General features: G+C 44.5%; 1 protein-coding gene across 1 annotated transcript in view; it reads right to left on the reverse strand.

Annotated features, from left to right (window-relative positions):
• CSMD2 (CUB and Sushi multiple domains 2) overlaps positions 1-16,020 on the reverse strand; it is a 621,951-nt gene that overhangs the window by 125,403 nt on the left and 480,528 nt on the right. The window contains exons 33-37 of the mRNA XM_044913827.1: positions 5,296-5,391; positions 3,690-3,893; positions 3,210-3,334; positions 2,166-2,262; positions 730-834 (exon numbers count right to left, since the gene is read on the reverse strand). Coding sequence (XP_044769762.1) covers positions 730-834; positions 2,166-2,262; positions 3,210-3,334; positions 3,690-3,893; positions 5,296-5,391 — 627 coding nt within the window. The remainder of the gene's footprint in view (positions 1-729; positions 835-2,165; positions 2,263-3,209; positions 3,335-3,689; positions 3,894-5,295; positions 5,392-16,020) is intronic.

Raw genomic sequence — 16,020 nt, forward strand, 5'->3', positions numbered from 1 at the left:
ATCTTACCCAGTCCTAGCAAACCCCAGCACAGCACCTGGCACATTGTAAACACTCAATAACTATTTGCTGGATGAATGTATAATAGATGCCTCTGTCTACTTATTCTTTCCTCTACCCAGAGGGGAAGGAGAATGGCAGGCTGTCCCAGGATGAAAACAGTCTCCCCAGCAACCTCTGTCTTTGTTGCCCCACCGTGCACGTCCACAAGCCTTTTTCTTCTAAGAGTTTTTCGTTGTGACCACTTCGGGACACTGGAAGCCAAGATGGAAGGTTCTGAGAGGGGAGGGAGAAATCTGGTGCAAGAGGAGTGAAGTTTCTCATGAGGACAAGAACTTCAAAGATGGCTGCATCACAGAAGCCGGGCTTGGAGAGGACAGGTTTCAGGAGCAGAGGATGGCACCTGCATTTTCGTACATCCCAGATTCTATACTGGACTTAAGTCAACGACGGGGCTCCCTTCCGATCCCTGTGGGGACACAGGGGAAGTGTACAGGTGTCTGAGTAACAGACCCGGGGGTGAGAATCCTGGCTCCGCTACTTACTGGTTGTGCAGTCTTGAGGAGTTTCAGACCTTCTCTGAGCTTTAGCATCTTCATCTAGGTCTGTGGTAAGGTTTACGTGGGATGGAGAATACACAGCCCCAGTATGCTCCCTGCTCATTGTGGGTCCTTGGTACATGTCAGTTCCCACCCCGAGCCCTGTACACAGCTGAGACTTTGGATCCTCACTTTTGTACTCCAAGTGGAAGCCGGCTGCTGACACGCTGATATCTGAGTAGAAATGAAGGTAGAGCTGGTTGGAGGTGCTGTTCAGAAGGGCAGGCACGGTTGTTCCTAGGGGAAGGACACAGAGACCGTTCATACTTAGCCTCCCCCAGCCCCCGAGCTCCTTCCCATTTCTCTTGCTTTCGCTACCTGCTGATATTCTTCTCCTAAGACCCTCAAATGTCCCCAGTTATCATACTTGTTACATGACAAATTAGCACCCCCCTACCCCCCACAGAATGCTGGGTCTTCTTCAGTGGCTGAGAGACAGGAGTCCTCAATCTTTCTGCAAAATGAGCAGTGGCAGAGCCATATGCCAGAAGGAGGGAGAGTTCCACAGGCAGCCCAAGAGTTTGGTCCCCTTCCCAGCCATCTTCAAAAAACTCTCACAGGTGTAATTCTCTGGGCAATCCAGGCAGTGTAGACTGTATATATGGTGCACATTACTCCTTTTTATATCTTGGCAACATGGAATTCTGGAGCCTGAAGGACCCAGATGATTGCCCTGGCCCTTGGGCAAAAGCACACACCACACTCAGTGAAAAGTCTGCCATTGGAATGGAAAACAGTGTAGCCACTTTGGAAAACAGTTTGTCAGTTCCTCAAAAAATTTAAATATAGAGTTATCATATGACCCAGAAATTCCGCTGCGAGGTATATACCCAAGAGAATTGAAATCACATCCCACAGAAATTTCTCCATGAATGTTTATAGTAGCATTATTCATAATGAACCAACAAGTGGAAACAACCAATGTCCATCAACTGACGGATGGGTAAGTGAAATCTGGTCGATCCACATGGCGAAGTGCTGGTGCATGTTACAACATGGTGAGCCTTGAAAAATGATGCTGAGTGAAAGAAGCCAGACCCAGTAGGCCACATATTGTAGGATTCCATTTATATGAAGTTTCCAGAACAAGCAAATCTATAAAGATGGCAAGTAGGTTGCCAAGTTGTGGTTGCCAAGGGATGGGGGAGGGGGAGCAATGGGGAGTGCATACAAATGAGTACCTGGTTTCTTTTTGGGGTAATGCAAATGTTCTGGGATTGGATAGCAGTGATAGTTTTAGAATCTTGTGAATATACTAAAAGTCACTGAATTGTACACTCTTCTTTCACTGTAGCATTATTATTATTGTTTTATTATTGAGCTATAATTGACATATAACATTATATTAGTTTTGGATGTGTGACATAATGATTCAATATTTGTATATATTGCAACATGATCACCAAAACGAGTCTAGTTAACATCTGTAAATTATAAACTTTAGAATGGTGAATTTTACAGCATGTGAACTACGTCAGTAATAATAATGATGGTGATGATGATGATGATAATGATGATGAAGTCCACCACTGCCCTCCGAGTTGAGGTCCCTGGAAGCCCCACCTCACCTGAGAAGCTCCCCAGCATGGTTACGGTGTTGTCCGCACCATCAAACACCTCCAGAGAGTCCCAGTTCTGCTCTGTGACAAAACTGATGACTTGAATCTGGGAAGGCAGAGGAATTGAACTGTTGGTTAGGCAGCCTGTGTCCGTCTGTCTGTCCCTCCCTCCCCTCTTCTCCATTCATGTAGTTAGTTCCAGTACTGAGCACCCACTCTGGGGCTGACATTGTGCTAGGTCCTTCCAATAAAAGTGAGATGCTCTCTCCACCTATCCCCCTCCCCCAGGACCTCATTTGCCCAGTGGGGAAAACAGATGTAAAACGAAGGGTTGTAAGACAGTGGGGTACTTTGTCAGGCAGAGAATGGGGAAAGGGAATTTCAGGAAGTGGGACTACTTCAGTCTGAATGGCCCTGTCCTCACCTCTCACACGTTCCTTGGGTCCCCACTTCCCTGTATGGATGACATCAGACATCATGCAGTGATGGTCCAGGAACCCACTCCTGGCCAGACCTGCCCACCTTGAGTCCCTGCTGGCTGCCTCTCTGGTGGCCTTGCTGCCATAACCAGTTCTGAGGCCTTCTCCACTTGACTCTTACCACTGGGGACCAGTTTAGCCCCCATTCTGCTCCTATAGCTTGGGCTCCAGGTGTGACACCAAGGCGTGTGCCTGGGGCTTCTCCATGCCTCATCTGTTTTCTCCTTCCCCTCTCCTGCAATGTCCCCTCTTCCATCCCCCATCATCTTGATAAAAGAACCCTTCAAACCATCAGAAAAACATCTTCTATGAATCTTCCCCAATCTCTGTATTTCTTTCAGTCCAGGCCCATTTCCTCTTCCGGCCTTCCCCAATGGCCCAAACTGGTGCCACCCCTTCTCTTTCCTGAGGTACCCGGCTCTCTCTCTCCACACCCCCTGAAGCTTCTGGGCCTCGAGCTGGTGTGTTTTTCTGCTTGTGGACCTTACCCCCACATCTGGCCCGAGGGGCAGGGACAGGGCTGAAATATCTCCTCCAGGCCACCTGCTGGACTGAGGCCTCCCCTAGCCCCTACCTGGATACCAGCGCCTTCAGGGACCATGATCTTCCACACACAGTTGAGGCTGTTGAGGTAGGGCTCTGGGAAGCCAGGGGACAAGATGGTGCCCCTGCGCTCCGTGAGGTTGCCTCCACATGGCACTGGGAAGGAGGCAGTTCTGGTCAGAGGTTTCTCCTGCTTGTCTTTGGGTCCCCTATGGGAGCCTCCCCAAACACTCCTCTCAGGGCCCCCCAGCCTCCCTTGCTGGCTGTTGGCTTCTCCCATAGGCCCCCATCCCTGCTCCTTCCATGGCTCCTATCTCTATAACCCTCCGCCCCATGCACCCCTTCCCCAGCAACCCCAGCTCCTCCTCCTTGCTGTCTTCACACCCAACCCACGGGACTAGTGATTTGGCCTGAATGGGACACCCTACTTAAGTTATGCTGGTGAGCAAGGGCTGCTGTTGGGTCTCGCTGGCCACCCCCTCCCCAGAGTCCCGGTCGTCCAGGTACTCACCCACACAGGTGGGCGCTGATACATTCCACTGGGCCAAGGCCCCGGGAACAGGGAGACACTCGATTTCTGGGGACCCCTGCAGGGCATAGCCGGAGTTGCAATCGAAGCGGACGATGGCCCCCACTGAGAAGTCACTGCCCAGCCTCTTGCCGTAGCGGGGTTCCGGCACAGAGCTGCACTGCGTGGCGCTGGTTCGGGGTACCGCTGCAGGGGACAAGGGCACTGAGGGGTAGGCCTCACCCTTCTGGAAACTGGCCCAGGGATGGACACACAATGGTACTAGAGCTGAGCCCGTCTGGATGGGACCCTCAGAGGCTCTGGGCGCTTTCTCTCAGGGCAGGGGTAGGGGGTTTCCAGAACAAGGCCCATTTTACTGAAATACAGCTGCAGCACGGCTTCTGGAAACCTTGGGAGGCAGACTTTAGGCTCAGTTACTTCCAGTGGCTTCTCCATGATGCCCTTCAACTATCAGGGTCCCACGTCCCCTTAGAATGGCCCTTCTTCCTCCCTTCGCCCTGCCTTTGGCCTCTTTCCCCAGGTGCCTTAAGACTCTGCCCAGGGTTGGGTTGCCTGGGTGGCTCAGTCGTTAAGCATCTGCCTTCGGCTCAGGTCATGATCCCAGGGTCCTGGGATGGAGCTCCGCGTCAGGCTCCCTGCTCAGCGGGAAGCCTGCTTCTCCCTCTCCCACTCCCCCTGCTTGTGTTCCTTCTCTTGCTTTGTCTCTCTCTGTCAAATAAATAAATAAAATCTTTAAAAAAAAAAAAAAGACTCTGCCCAGGGCTCTACTCTCATGACTTGAATCTGAACCTCCCCTCCCCCTGCCCAATTGGCACATAGTATGCTTTAACCCAGGCCCCAGATATGGCGTGCCCTTGTGGCAGGGGAATTCAGCTCCTCCTGGGCAGTGGGATGAATGGGACATGTCTAGAACTGGCCCTAAAAAAGTGGGCATGCTTCTGGACAAGGAGAGGTTGGGGCCTGCAGGTGAAAGCCAGGGCACTCCAAGATTTTGCCTTTCAAGGCCAGTGAGGAAGGGAACAGACATTGATCACCTGCTTGGTGCCAATTACTCTGTGAACTCTCTTAACTCCATCAGTGAGGTAATATGCTTACTCCCATCTCACAGGTGAGCAAACTGGGGCTCTGAGGGGTGGAGCAGCTGGTGCCCAGTTAGAAAGTGGCAGAGCTGGGATTCAAAGCCATGTCCACCTTAATTCTAAGTCTGTGTTTTTCCCATACCTTTACTGTGCTTTGCAGAGAAAACCAAACTCCATGGGACAGAGCCTAGGTATGAGGTCTGGGCTGGTCATCCCAATGCCATCGGGACTGTGCCAGCCAATGGGGGAGGGGGAGGGCAGAAGTCAGCCTCCTGTGTCTGATTTCTTCCCTCATTTGACATGGAGTTTGGCCCAAGAATTGTCTGTTGGGCAAATGGATGTCTAAATTCAACTGAATTTCAAGGAACTGCACTACAAATCAGTAACTGCCCTCCAGCATCCTAAGACTGAGGCCCAGACTAGGGGTCAAAAGTCCCTGTTCCTTTGGTCAGGAAGTCACTACAGAGCTGAGATTGCTCTCACACCTCTCACACCCACTTCCTGCATACCTTGGTAGACAAAGTGGAAACCTCTGGCTGGTGCTTGGCCTTTGGCACTGAACTTAATGAGAACTTGATTGGAGGTGGCCAGGGGCAGTGATTCTCCTGCCGAGGTAAGGGGAGAGGAGGAGAGGAAGACAGTGAGTCCAGCAGTAGGCCCAGCAGAGAAGATCCTGGCCAGGAAGGAAGGGCTGCCCGTACCCCCCACAGCAGTTCCTTCCATATCCCAGGTCTTCCTGAAATACAACCTCCCATTTTTACTGCACTTTATAGTTTAAGGTTTGCAGAAGGCTTTAGCATCCATGGTCTTACCTTGACCCATGTTCATTGCGAGGTTGGCATGACAAGAGTTCAGTGCCCCATTTAACAGATCAAGAAAGAGAGGATCAGAAAGATTAAATGACCTTCCGAGAAAGGAGAAAGCATCTAGACATATGTTGACTCACAAGGATGGGGAGAATGGCCGTTACCAACCTGACTGGTGGTTTACTTGGAAAATGGACATTAAAAAGAAAAATGGCACCAGCTTCTGGGAAGGAGGGTGATGTGAATATCTGAGAGTAACTGGCCCTTCCCAGATGCTGTAAAATGATAGATAACCACAGTAATTGTGTAATTTATTGCTCACACTAGAACACTTGTGAGAACCAAAGGGCGTGCTATTAATAATTATGTTGGGACAACCAAGTGAAAGCTGGGATTGTCACAAGCAAAGCAAGATGTATTGCCACCCAACTGATAACACACAAATTGGGGGAAACCTGTATGGGCATAGGATGCCTTTTTTAAAAAAATTTTTTATTGTTATGTTAATCACCATGCATTACATCATTAGTTTTTGATGTAGTGTTCCATGATTCATTGTTTGTGCATAACACCCAGTGCTCCATGCAGAACGTGCCCTCTTTAATACCCATCACCAGGCTAACCCATCTTCCCACCCCCCTCCCCTCTAGAACCCTCAGTTTGTTTTTCAGAGTCCATCGTCTCTCATGGCTCGTCTCCCCCTCTGATTTCCCCCCCTTCATTCTTCCCCTCCTGCTATCTTCTTCTTTTTTTTTTTCTTAACATATATTGCATTATTTGTTTCAGAGGTACAGATCTGAGATTCAACAGTCTTGCACAATTCACAGCGCTCACCAGAGCACATACCCTCCCCAGTGTCTATCACCCAGCCACCCCATCCCTCCCACTCCACCCCCCACTCCAGCAACCCTCAGTTTGTTTCCTGAGATTAAGAATTCCTCATATCAGTGAGGTTATATGATACATGTCTTTCTCTGATTGACTTTATTTCGCTCAACATAACACCCTCCAGTTCCATCCACGTCATTGCAAATGGCAAGATCTCATTCCTTTTGATGGCTGCATAATATTCCATTGTATATATATACCAAATCTTCTTTAGCCATTCATCTGTCAATGGACATCTTGGCTCTTTCCACAGTTTGGCTATTTTGGACATTGCTGCTATAAACATCAGGGTGCACGTACCCCTTTGGATCCCTACATTTGTATCTTTGGGGTAAATACCTAGTAGTGCAATTGCTGGGTTGTATGGTAGCTCTATTTTCAACTTTTTGAGGAACCTCCATACTGTTTTCCAGAGTGGTTGCACCAGCTTGCATTCCCACCAACAGTGTAGGAAGGTTCCCCTTTCTCTGTATCCCCGCCAACATCTGTTGTTTCCTGACTTGTTAATTTTAGCCATTCTGACTGGTGTGAGGTGGTATCTCATTGAGGTTTTGATTTGGATTTCCCTGATGCCGAGCGATGTTGAGCACTTTTTCATGTGTCTGTTGGCCATTTGAATGTCTTCTTTGGAAAAATGTCTGTTCATGTCTTCTGCCCATTTCTTGATTGGATTCTTTGTTCTTTGGGTGTTGAGTTTGATAAGTTCTTTATGGATTTTGGATTCTAGCCCTTTATCTGATATGTCATTTGCAAATATCTTCTCCCATTCTGTCAGTTGTCTTTTGGTTTTGTTGACTGTTTCTTTTGCTGTGCAAAAGCTTTTTATCTTGATGAAGTCCTAATAGTTCATTTTTGCCCTTGCTTCCCTTGCCTTTGGCGATGTTTCTAGGAAGAAGTTGCTGCGGCTGAGGTCAAAGAGGTTGCTGCCTGTGTTCTCCTTTAGGATTTTGATGGACTCCTGTCTCACATTGAGGTCTTTCAACCATTTTGAGTCTATTTTTGTGTGTGGTGTAAGAAAATGGTCCAGTTTCATTCTTCTGCATGTGACTGTCCAATTTTCCCAACACCATTTGTTGAAGAGACTGTCTTTTTTCCATTGGACATTCTTTCCTGCTTTGTCGAAGATTAGTTGACCATAGAGTTGAGGGTCCATTTCTGGGCTCTCTATTCTGTTCCATTGATCTATGTGTCTGTTTTTGTGCCAGTACCATACTGTCTTGATGATGACAGCTTTGTAATAGAGCTGGAAGTCCGGAATTGTGATGCCGCCAGCTTTGCTTTTCTTTTTCAACATTCCTCTGGCTATTCGGGGTCTTTTCTGGTTCCATACAAATTTTAGGATTATTTGTTCCATTTCTTTGAAAAAAGTGGATGGTATTTTGATGGGGATTGCATTGAATGTGTAGATTGCTCTAGGTAGCACTGACATCTTCACAATATTTGTTCTTCCAATCCATGAGCATGGAACGTTTTTCCATTTCTTTGTGTCTTCCTCAATTTCTTTCATGAGTATTTTATAGTTTTCTGAGTACAGATCTTTTGCCTCTTTGGTTAGATTTATTCCTAGGTATCTTATGGTTTTGGGTGTAATTGTAAATGGGATCGACTCCTTAATTTCTCTTTCTTCTGTCTTGTTGTTGGTGTATAGGAATGCCACTGATTTCTGTGCATTGATTTTATATCCTGCCACTTTACTGAATTCCTGTATGAGTTCTAGCAGTTTTGGGGTGGAGTCTTTTGGGTGTTCCACATAAAGTATCATATCATCTGCAAAGAGTGAGAGTTTGACTTCTTTGCCGATTTGGATGCCTTTTATTTCTTTTTGTTGTCTGATTGCTGAGGCTAGGACTTCTAATACTATGTTGAATAGCAGTGGTGATAGTCAACATCCCTGCCGCATTCCTGACCTTAGGGGGGAAGCTCTCAGTTTTTCCCCATTGAGAATGATATTCACTGTAGGATTTTCCATAGATGGCTTTTATGATATTGAGGTATGTACCCTCTATGCCTATACTCTGAAGAGTTTTGATCAAGAAAGGATGCTGTACTTTGTCAAATGCTTTTTCTGCATCTATTGAGAGGATCATATGATTCTTGTTCTTTCTTTTGTTAATGTATTGTATCACGTTGATTGATTTGCGGATGTTGAACCAACCTTGCAGCCCAGGGATAAATCCCACTTGGTCGTGGTGAATAATCCTTTTAATGTACTGTTGGATCCTATTGGCTAGTATTTTGGTGAGAATTTTTGCATCCATGTTCACCAAGGATATTGGTGTGTAATTCTCCTTTTTGATGGGGTCTTTGGTTTTGGGATCAAGGTAATGGTAGCCTCATAAAACAAGTTTGGAAGTTTTCCTTCCATTTCTATTTTTTGGAACAGTTTCAGAAGAATAGGTATTAATTCTTCTTTAAATGTTTGGTAGAATTCTCCTGGGAAGCCATCTGGCCCTGGGCTTTTGTTTGTTGGGAGATTTTTGATGACTGCTTCAATTTCCTTAGTGGTTATAGGTCTGTTCAGGTTTTCTATTTCTTCCTGGTTCAGTTTTGGTAGTTGATAATGCATCCATTTTCTTCCAGGTTTTCTAATTTGCTGGCATATAGTTGCTCAGAATATGTTCTTATAATTGTTTGTATTTCTTTGGTGTTGGTTGTGATCTCTCCTCTTTCATTCATGATTTTGTTGATTTGGGTCTTTTCTCTTTTCTTTTTGATAAGTCTGGCCAGGGGTTTATCAATCTTGTTAATTCTTTCAAGGAACAGCTCCTAGTTTCGTTGATCTGTTCTACTGTTCTTTTGGTTTCTATTTCATTAATTTCTGCTCTGATCTTTATTATTTCTCTTCTCCTGCTGGGTTTAGGCTTTATTTGCTGTTCTTTCCTCAGCTCCTTTAGGTGTAGGGTTAGGTTGTGTACTTGAGACCTTTCTTGTTTCTCGAGAAAGGCTTGTATTGCTATATACTTTCCTCTTAGGACTGCCTTTGCTGCATCCCAAAGATTTTGAATAGTTGTGGTTTCATTTTCATTGGTTTCCATGAATTTTTTTAATTCTTCTTTAATTTCCTGGTTGACCCAATTCATTCTTCAGTAGGATGCTCTTTAGCCTCCATGTATTTGAGTTCTTTCTGACTTTCCTCTTGTGATTGAGTTCTAGTTTCAAAGCATTGTGGTCTGAAAAGAGGCAGGGAATGATCCCAATCTTTTGGTACCGGTTGAGACCTGATTTATGACCTAGGATGTGATCGATTCTGGAGAATGTTCCATGGGCACTAGAGAAGAATGTATATTCTGTTGCTTTGGGATGGAATGTTCTGAATATGTCTGTGAAGTCCATTTGGTCCAGTGTGTCATTTAAAGTCTTTATTTCCTTGTTGATCTTTTGCTTAGATGATCTGTCCATTTCAGTGAGGGGGGTGTTAAAGTCCCCCACTAATATTGTATTGTTGTCAATGTGTTGTTTCTTTGCTTTTGTTATTAATTGCCTTATATAATTGGCTGCTCCCATGTTAGGGGCATAGGTATTTACAATTGTTAGATCTTCTTGTTGGATAGACCCTTTAAGTAGGATATAGTGTCCTTCCTCATCTCTTATTACAGTCTTTGGTTTAAAATCTAATTTGCCTGATATAAGGATTGCCACCCCAGCTTTCTTTTGGTGTCCATTAGCATGGCAAATGGTTTTCCACCCCCTCACTTTCAATCTGGGGGTGTCTTTGGGTCTAAAATGAGTCTCTTGCAGACAGCATATCGATGGGTCTTGTTTTTTAATCCAATCTGATAGCCTGTGTCTTTTGATTGGGGCATTTAGCCCATTTACATTCAGGGTAACTATTGAAAGATAGGAATTTAGTGCCATTGTATTGTCTGTAAGGTGACTGTTACTGTATATTGTCTGTGTTCCTTTCTGGTCTGTGTTGCTTTTAGGCTCTCTCTTTGCTTAGAGGACCCCTTTCAATATTTCTTGTAGGGCTGGTTCATGTTTGCAAATTCCTTTAGTTTTAGTTTGTCCTGGAAGCTTTTTATCTCTCCTTCTATTTTCAATGACAGCCTAGCTGGATAGAGTATTCTTGGCTGCATATTTTCCTCATTTAGTGCTCTGAATATATCATGCCAGTCCTTTCTGGCCTGCCAGGTCTCTGTGGATAGGTCTGTTGCCAATCTAATGTTTCTACCCTTGTAGGTTACATATCTCTTCTCCTGAGCTGCTTTCAGGATTTTCTCTTTGTCTCTGAGACTCGTAAGTTTTACTATTAGATGTCGGGGTGTTGATCTATTTTTATTGGTTTTGAGAGGGGTTCTCTCTGCTTCCTGGATTTTGATGCCTGTTTCCTTCCCCAAATTAGGGAAGTTCTCTGCTATAATTTGCTCCAATATACCTTCTGCCCCCTCTCTCTTTCTTCTTCTTCTGGGATCCCAATTATTCTAATGTTGTTTCGTCTTATGGTATCGCTTATCTCTCGAATTCTGCCCTCATGATCCAGTAGTTGTTTATCTCTCTTTTTCTCAGCTTCTTTATTTTCCATCATTTGGTCTTCTATATCACGATTCTCTCTTCTGCCTCATTTATCCTAGCAGTTAGAGCCTCCATTTTTTTTCCTTTTTTTTTTTATTCTTATGTTAATCCCCATACATTACATCATTAGTTTTAGAAGAAGTGTTCCATGATTCATTGTTTGTGCATAACACCCAGTGCTCCATGCAGAATGTGCCCTCCTCAATACCCACCACCAGGCTAACCCATCCTCCCACCCCCCTCCCCTCTAGAACCCTCAGTTTGTTTTTCAGAGTCCATCATCTCTCATGGTTCGTCTACCCCTCTGATTTCCCCCGCTTCATTCTTCCCCTCCTGCTACCTTCTTCTTCTTTTTTTTTTTCTTCACATATATTGCATTATTTGTTTCAGAGGTACAGATCTGAGATTCAACAGTCTTGCACAATTCACAGCGCTTACCAGAGCACATACCCTCCCCAGTGTCTATCACCCAGTCACCCCATCCCTCCCACCCCACCCCCCACTCCAGCAACCCTCAGTTTGTTTCCTGCAATTAAGAATTCCTCATATCAGTGAGATCATATGATACATGTCTTTCTCTGTTTGACTTATTTCACTCAACATAATACCCTCCAGTTCCATCCACATCGTTGCAAATGGCAAGATCTCATTCCTTTTGATGGCTGCATAATATTCCATTGTATATATATACCACATCTTCTTTATCCATTCATCTGTCGATTGACATCTTGTAGAGCCTCCATTTTTTATTGCAACTCATTAATAGCCTTTTTGATTTCGACTTGGTTAGATTTTAGTTCTTTTATTTCTCCAGAAAGGGTTTCTCTAATAACTTCCATGCTTTTTTCAAGCCCAGCTAGTATCTTTAAAGTGATGATTCTGAACTCTAGATCCAACATCGTACTAATGTCTGAATTGAGTAGGTCCCTGGCAGTCGGTACTACCTCTTGTTCTTTTTGTTGAGGTGATTTTTTCCATCTTGTCATTTTGTTCAGAGGAGAATAGATTAATGAGAGAACAAAATGCTAACAGGGTAACAACGTCCCCAGAAAATATACTCTATACAAATCAGGAAAGACCTGAAGCTGGGGGAAAAGAAAGGGAAAGAAAGAAAAAAGCAAAAGAAAAAGATAAAAACAAACAAAAACAGAACAAAACAAAAAAACCAGAATATGATCAAATATGATCAGGCTGGTACATAGATCAGTGCCACACACTAGATTTTGGGTGTATTTTGGTCTGTTAGAAGAAAGTGTCTCCCAAAATTTTAAAGAAAGAAAAATTTATATATGTACAAAAATAAGGGCTGATATGATGAACGGATGGAATATGACTGTAAAGATGGAAATTATAAAAAATTTTATAAAAGGAATTGATAAGAAGTTGTTTGAAAAAAGAAAGAAGAGGATTTAAAAAAACAGAAAAACAAGGGAGAGAATGTGATCAGTCAGGAGAGTAGAACAAAACCATACACTAGAGATTTAGGGTATATTTTGATCTGTTAGAAGAAACTATCTCAAAATTTTAAAGAGAGAACAACTTATATACATATATGCCAAAAATAAGGGTAACTACTATGAAGGGAAAGACTATGACTCTAAAAATGAAAAATAAAAATGTTTTTTAAAAAAGGGATTGATAAGATGTTGGTTGAAAAAGGGAAAAAGAAAAATTAAAAAAAAAGTTAAAAAAAATGAACTTTGAAAGACTAAAGAATCATGGTAAAAAAAGCCATGGATTCTATGTGCATTATTCCCCTAGTGCTGGATTCTGCCGTTCTCATTGATCAGTAAACTTGGTCTTGGCTGGCTGTTCTTGCTGATCTTCTTGGGGAGGGGCCTGTTGCCGTGGTTCCCAAATGTCTTTGCCGGTGGCAGAATTGCCCCGCCCTTGCCAGGTCCGGGCTAAGTAATCTGCTCGGGTTTGCTCTCGGGAGCTTTTGTTCCCTGCAAGCTTTCCGTACAGCTTTGGAGGTGGAGAGTGAAAATGGCGGCCTCCCAATCTCTGCCCCAGAGGAGCCGAGAACTCAGGGCCCCACTCCTCAGTGCGCCCCCAGAGAAAAGCAGTCAGTCATTCCCGTCTCCCCGATCTCCGGCCGCACTCCGTGCTCACCCGGCCTGTGACCGAGCATTTCTATCTCTGGCATACGACCCCGTGTGGAGTCTCCAAACCCAGTAGATCCCGGCAGTTCGCTCCCGTGCTGCTCCTCCCGGGGGAGGAAGGGGAGTCTCCCCGGGTCTGCTGCTTGTTGGGTCCCTGCTGGAGGAGCAGTGGCCTGACTGTGCCGCGGATCACGGTTTATGGCAACCCCGAGCTGAGAGCCCGTGCCTTGGCTCCGTCTCTGCAGCCGGCTTCCCCACTCCGATACCTGGGAGCTCTGCCGCACTCAGGCACCTCCGGTCTTTGTGTGACCCCAAGGGTCCTGAGACCACACTGTCCCACGAGGGTTCCACCCTGCGCTTAGCCACTGGAGCGACGTCCCTCAGTGGAGCCGACTTCTACAAGTTCCAATTTTGTGCTCCGTGGCTCTATCACTTGCCAGAAGTGGCTGACGGAGGCCCCCACCCCCACCATCTATCCTCCCGAATATCGCCTTGGATTCACTTCGCCGCACATCCTACCTTCCAGAAAGTGGTCGCTTTTCTGTTCAGAGAGTTGTTGCTATTCTTTTCTTTGATCTCCTGTTGAGTTTGTAGGTATTCAGAATGATTTGATCCCTATCCAGCTGAATTCCTGAGACCAGACGAAATCTAGGTCTCCTACTCCTCCGCCACCTTGCTCCGCCCCCTCGGGCATAGAATGCCTTTATATCAGAAGATAAAGTTCCATCTTCTCCTTGATGTGGTACAAATGGACTAGAGTATAGACAACACCAACTGGACTGATAGCTGTGAAGTGCAGTCCTGTTTATTGTCACTCTCTTGAGACAGCTGAGGGAATATGGCTTGGCAGGCAGTGGCACGGCTGCTCTGCATGCTGCCCCTCCACAGCCTTAGGGATCCCTGAGATAGCCACTGTCCACACTTCACCCCCCCCCCCCGCCACCATCAGAAGGGAAGTTGGGGTTGCAGACAGCCAGGCTAAGTCTCCACTGCAGTGAAGGCTAGAGTTGGGACCAGCCAAGGAGCCACTGGGAAGCACATCTGGGGTCCATCAGTGCTTCCAGAAAGCCCATGAGATGCTACTGGCCATAGAGAGTAGAGAGTTTTATATAGCACACTATTTACATGTGACCCAGATGGCTGAGCCTGGCTAGGAGTCATTGCCCCAGATAATTTCTGGCTGCCAAAGCAAAAAGAAAACTCATGAAGCAAAAGCCTCTCTTTTTAACAGATGTGAGCAGAATAAAACTGTACTTTTCCATCCTCCCATCCTCTGGCCTGATATGTGGATTAGGACCCCTGTGATCTCTCACAAACCCATTTCAACTTCCAACCCTGGATGTACACAAACCTCCCTCTCCATGGACAAGCACATAGTAAAATCCCTGGACAAAAGACAAGCTCCCAAAGTTTTAAGGGTAAAGACCACTCAGAAATCAAAGCAAACATTTTTATGTGAACTACAAAAAAGAACAGGGAAAGATCTCGGAAGATTTTCAGTTGTGATTGTCATGAGATTAGATCTAGTATTGCATCTATAAAGTCGGAGAGGGCAGGCCTGACAAAGAAAGTTCTGAGATCAATAAAGCCTTCAAAACTGAGAAGCACTAGTACATGGTGGCTGGATTCTGTAGAAATTGAACAGAGAAGTGGAGATTAAATTTGGGACATTCTTCCAGAATCCACAGGAAAAGGATAAAGAGATGAAAATAATGAGAGACAGCACAAGTGACATGGAAGATAGATCAAAGGAACTCCAATATGCACACATCAAGAATTCTAGAGAGAGAGAGAAGACAGGAGAGATTGAAGGAGAAGAAATAGTTTACAAAAGAAGATAACTTTCCTAAGCTTAAGAAAGACTTGAGGCTCAGACTAAAATTGTTCTCAAAGTGCCAGATGTAATTAACAAAAAGAGATTTTCACTGCAACATATCCTAGTGGACTTCTAAATTTTAAATATAAAACACAAACATATGAAAGGCATCCAGAGAGAAAAGAAGGGGTTACCTACAAGGATAAAGAATCAGGTTGGAGTCCACTTGGCTTTGATATTAACAGTTGGAATGAAGTAGAACAGCAGCTGCAGTTTTGAAAGAAGTTTGTGACCCGTAATTTGATTTACAATCAAGTTGTCATTTATATGATACGTCAAAGGAAAGATGTACTCATACTTGCAAGGTGACAGAAAGTACTGCAGTGATGAGCCTGCTAAAAAAAAATGATTGGAAGTAGGGAAATCAGAAACTCTCAGGGATAAAGACAACCAGGAAAATAATAGTTAAACCCAAATAATTATTGTCAACGAGATAGCAAAACTAAATGCAAATGTAAACACTTGTTCTTGGGGAAGAAGTCCATAATTTACAAATAATTAATAATAACAGTCATATGAAAGTCTAAATATATATAAGAAAAACCTTGGAAGTTAGAGATGGGTCAGATATGAATGGAAAAGCAAGAAAGCAAAAGCAAAACAAAAGAAACAAAAACCCACAAAGAATAAAACCAGACGACAGTTATCAGACCAAATGTAAAATAAGTAAGTAAACATCCTCTTAAAAGAAAAAGACTCTCAGAGAAAATGAGGGAAGATCTATCAGGTGAACACAGATACAAAAATGGTTGGAAACACGAGAAGACAACAAAATATCACAGTTGTAATGGGATCTTTAAATCCGCAACATTCTCAATCAGTGACGTATCAAATAGAAAAACAAAATGAAGATTGTTGAGTAGTGGTCCTCAAGCTTCTTTTTCCCCTCTCAGCACACCTCAGGGACAGGGGCACACCCATCACCTCATCAGTGTTTCTCCAAATGAGGAATAAGGGAGGATTTGAGAATATTGATATTTATACCTATTGGTTTGATCGATCGATCTATCTATCTATCTATCTATCTATCTATCTATCTATCTATCTATC

This window comes from Neomonachus schauinslandi, chromosome 4 (genome assembly GCF_002201575.2).
Source record: "Neomonachus schauinslandi chromosome 4, ASM220157v2, whole genome shotgun sequence".
Lineage (NCBI taxonomy): Eukaryota > Metazoa > Chordata > Mammalia > Carnivora > Phocidae > Neomonachus > Neomonachus schauinslandi.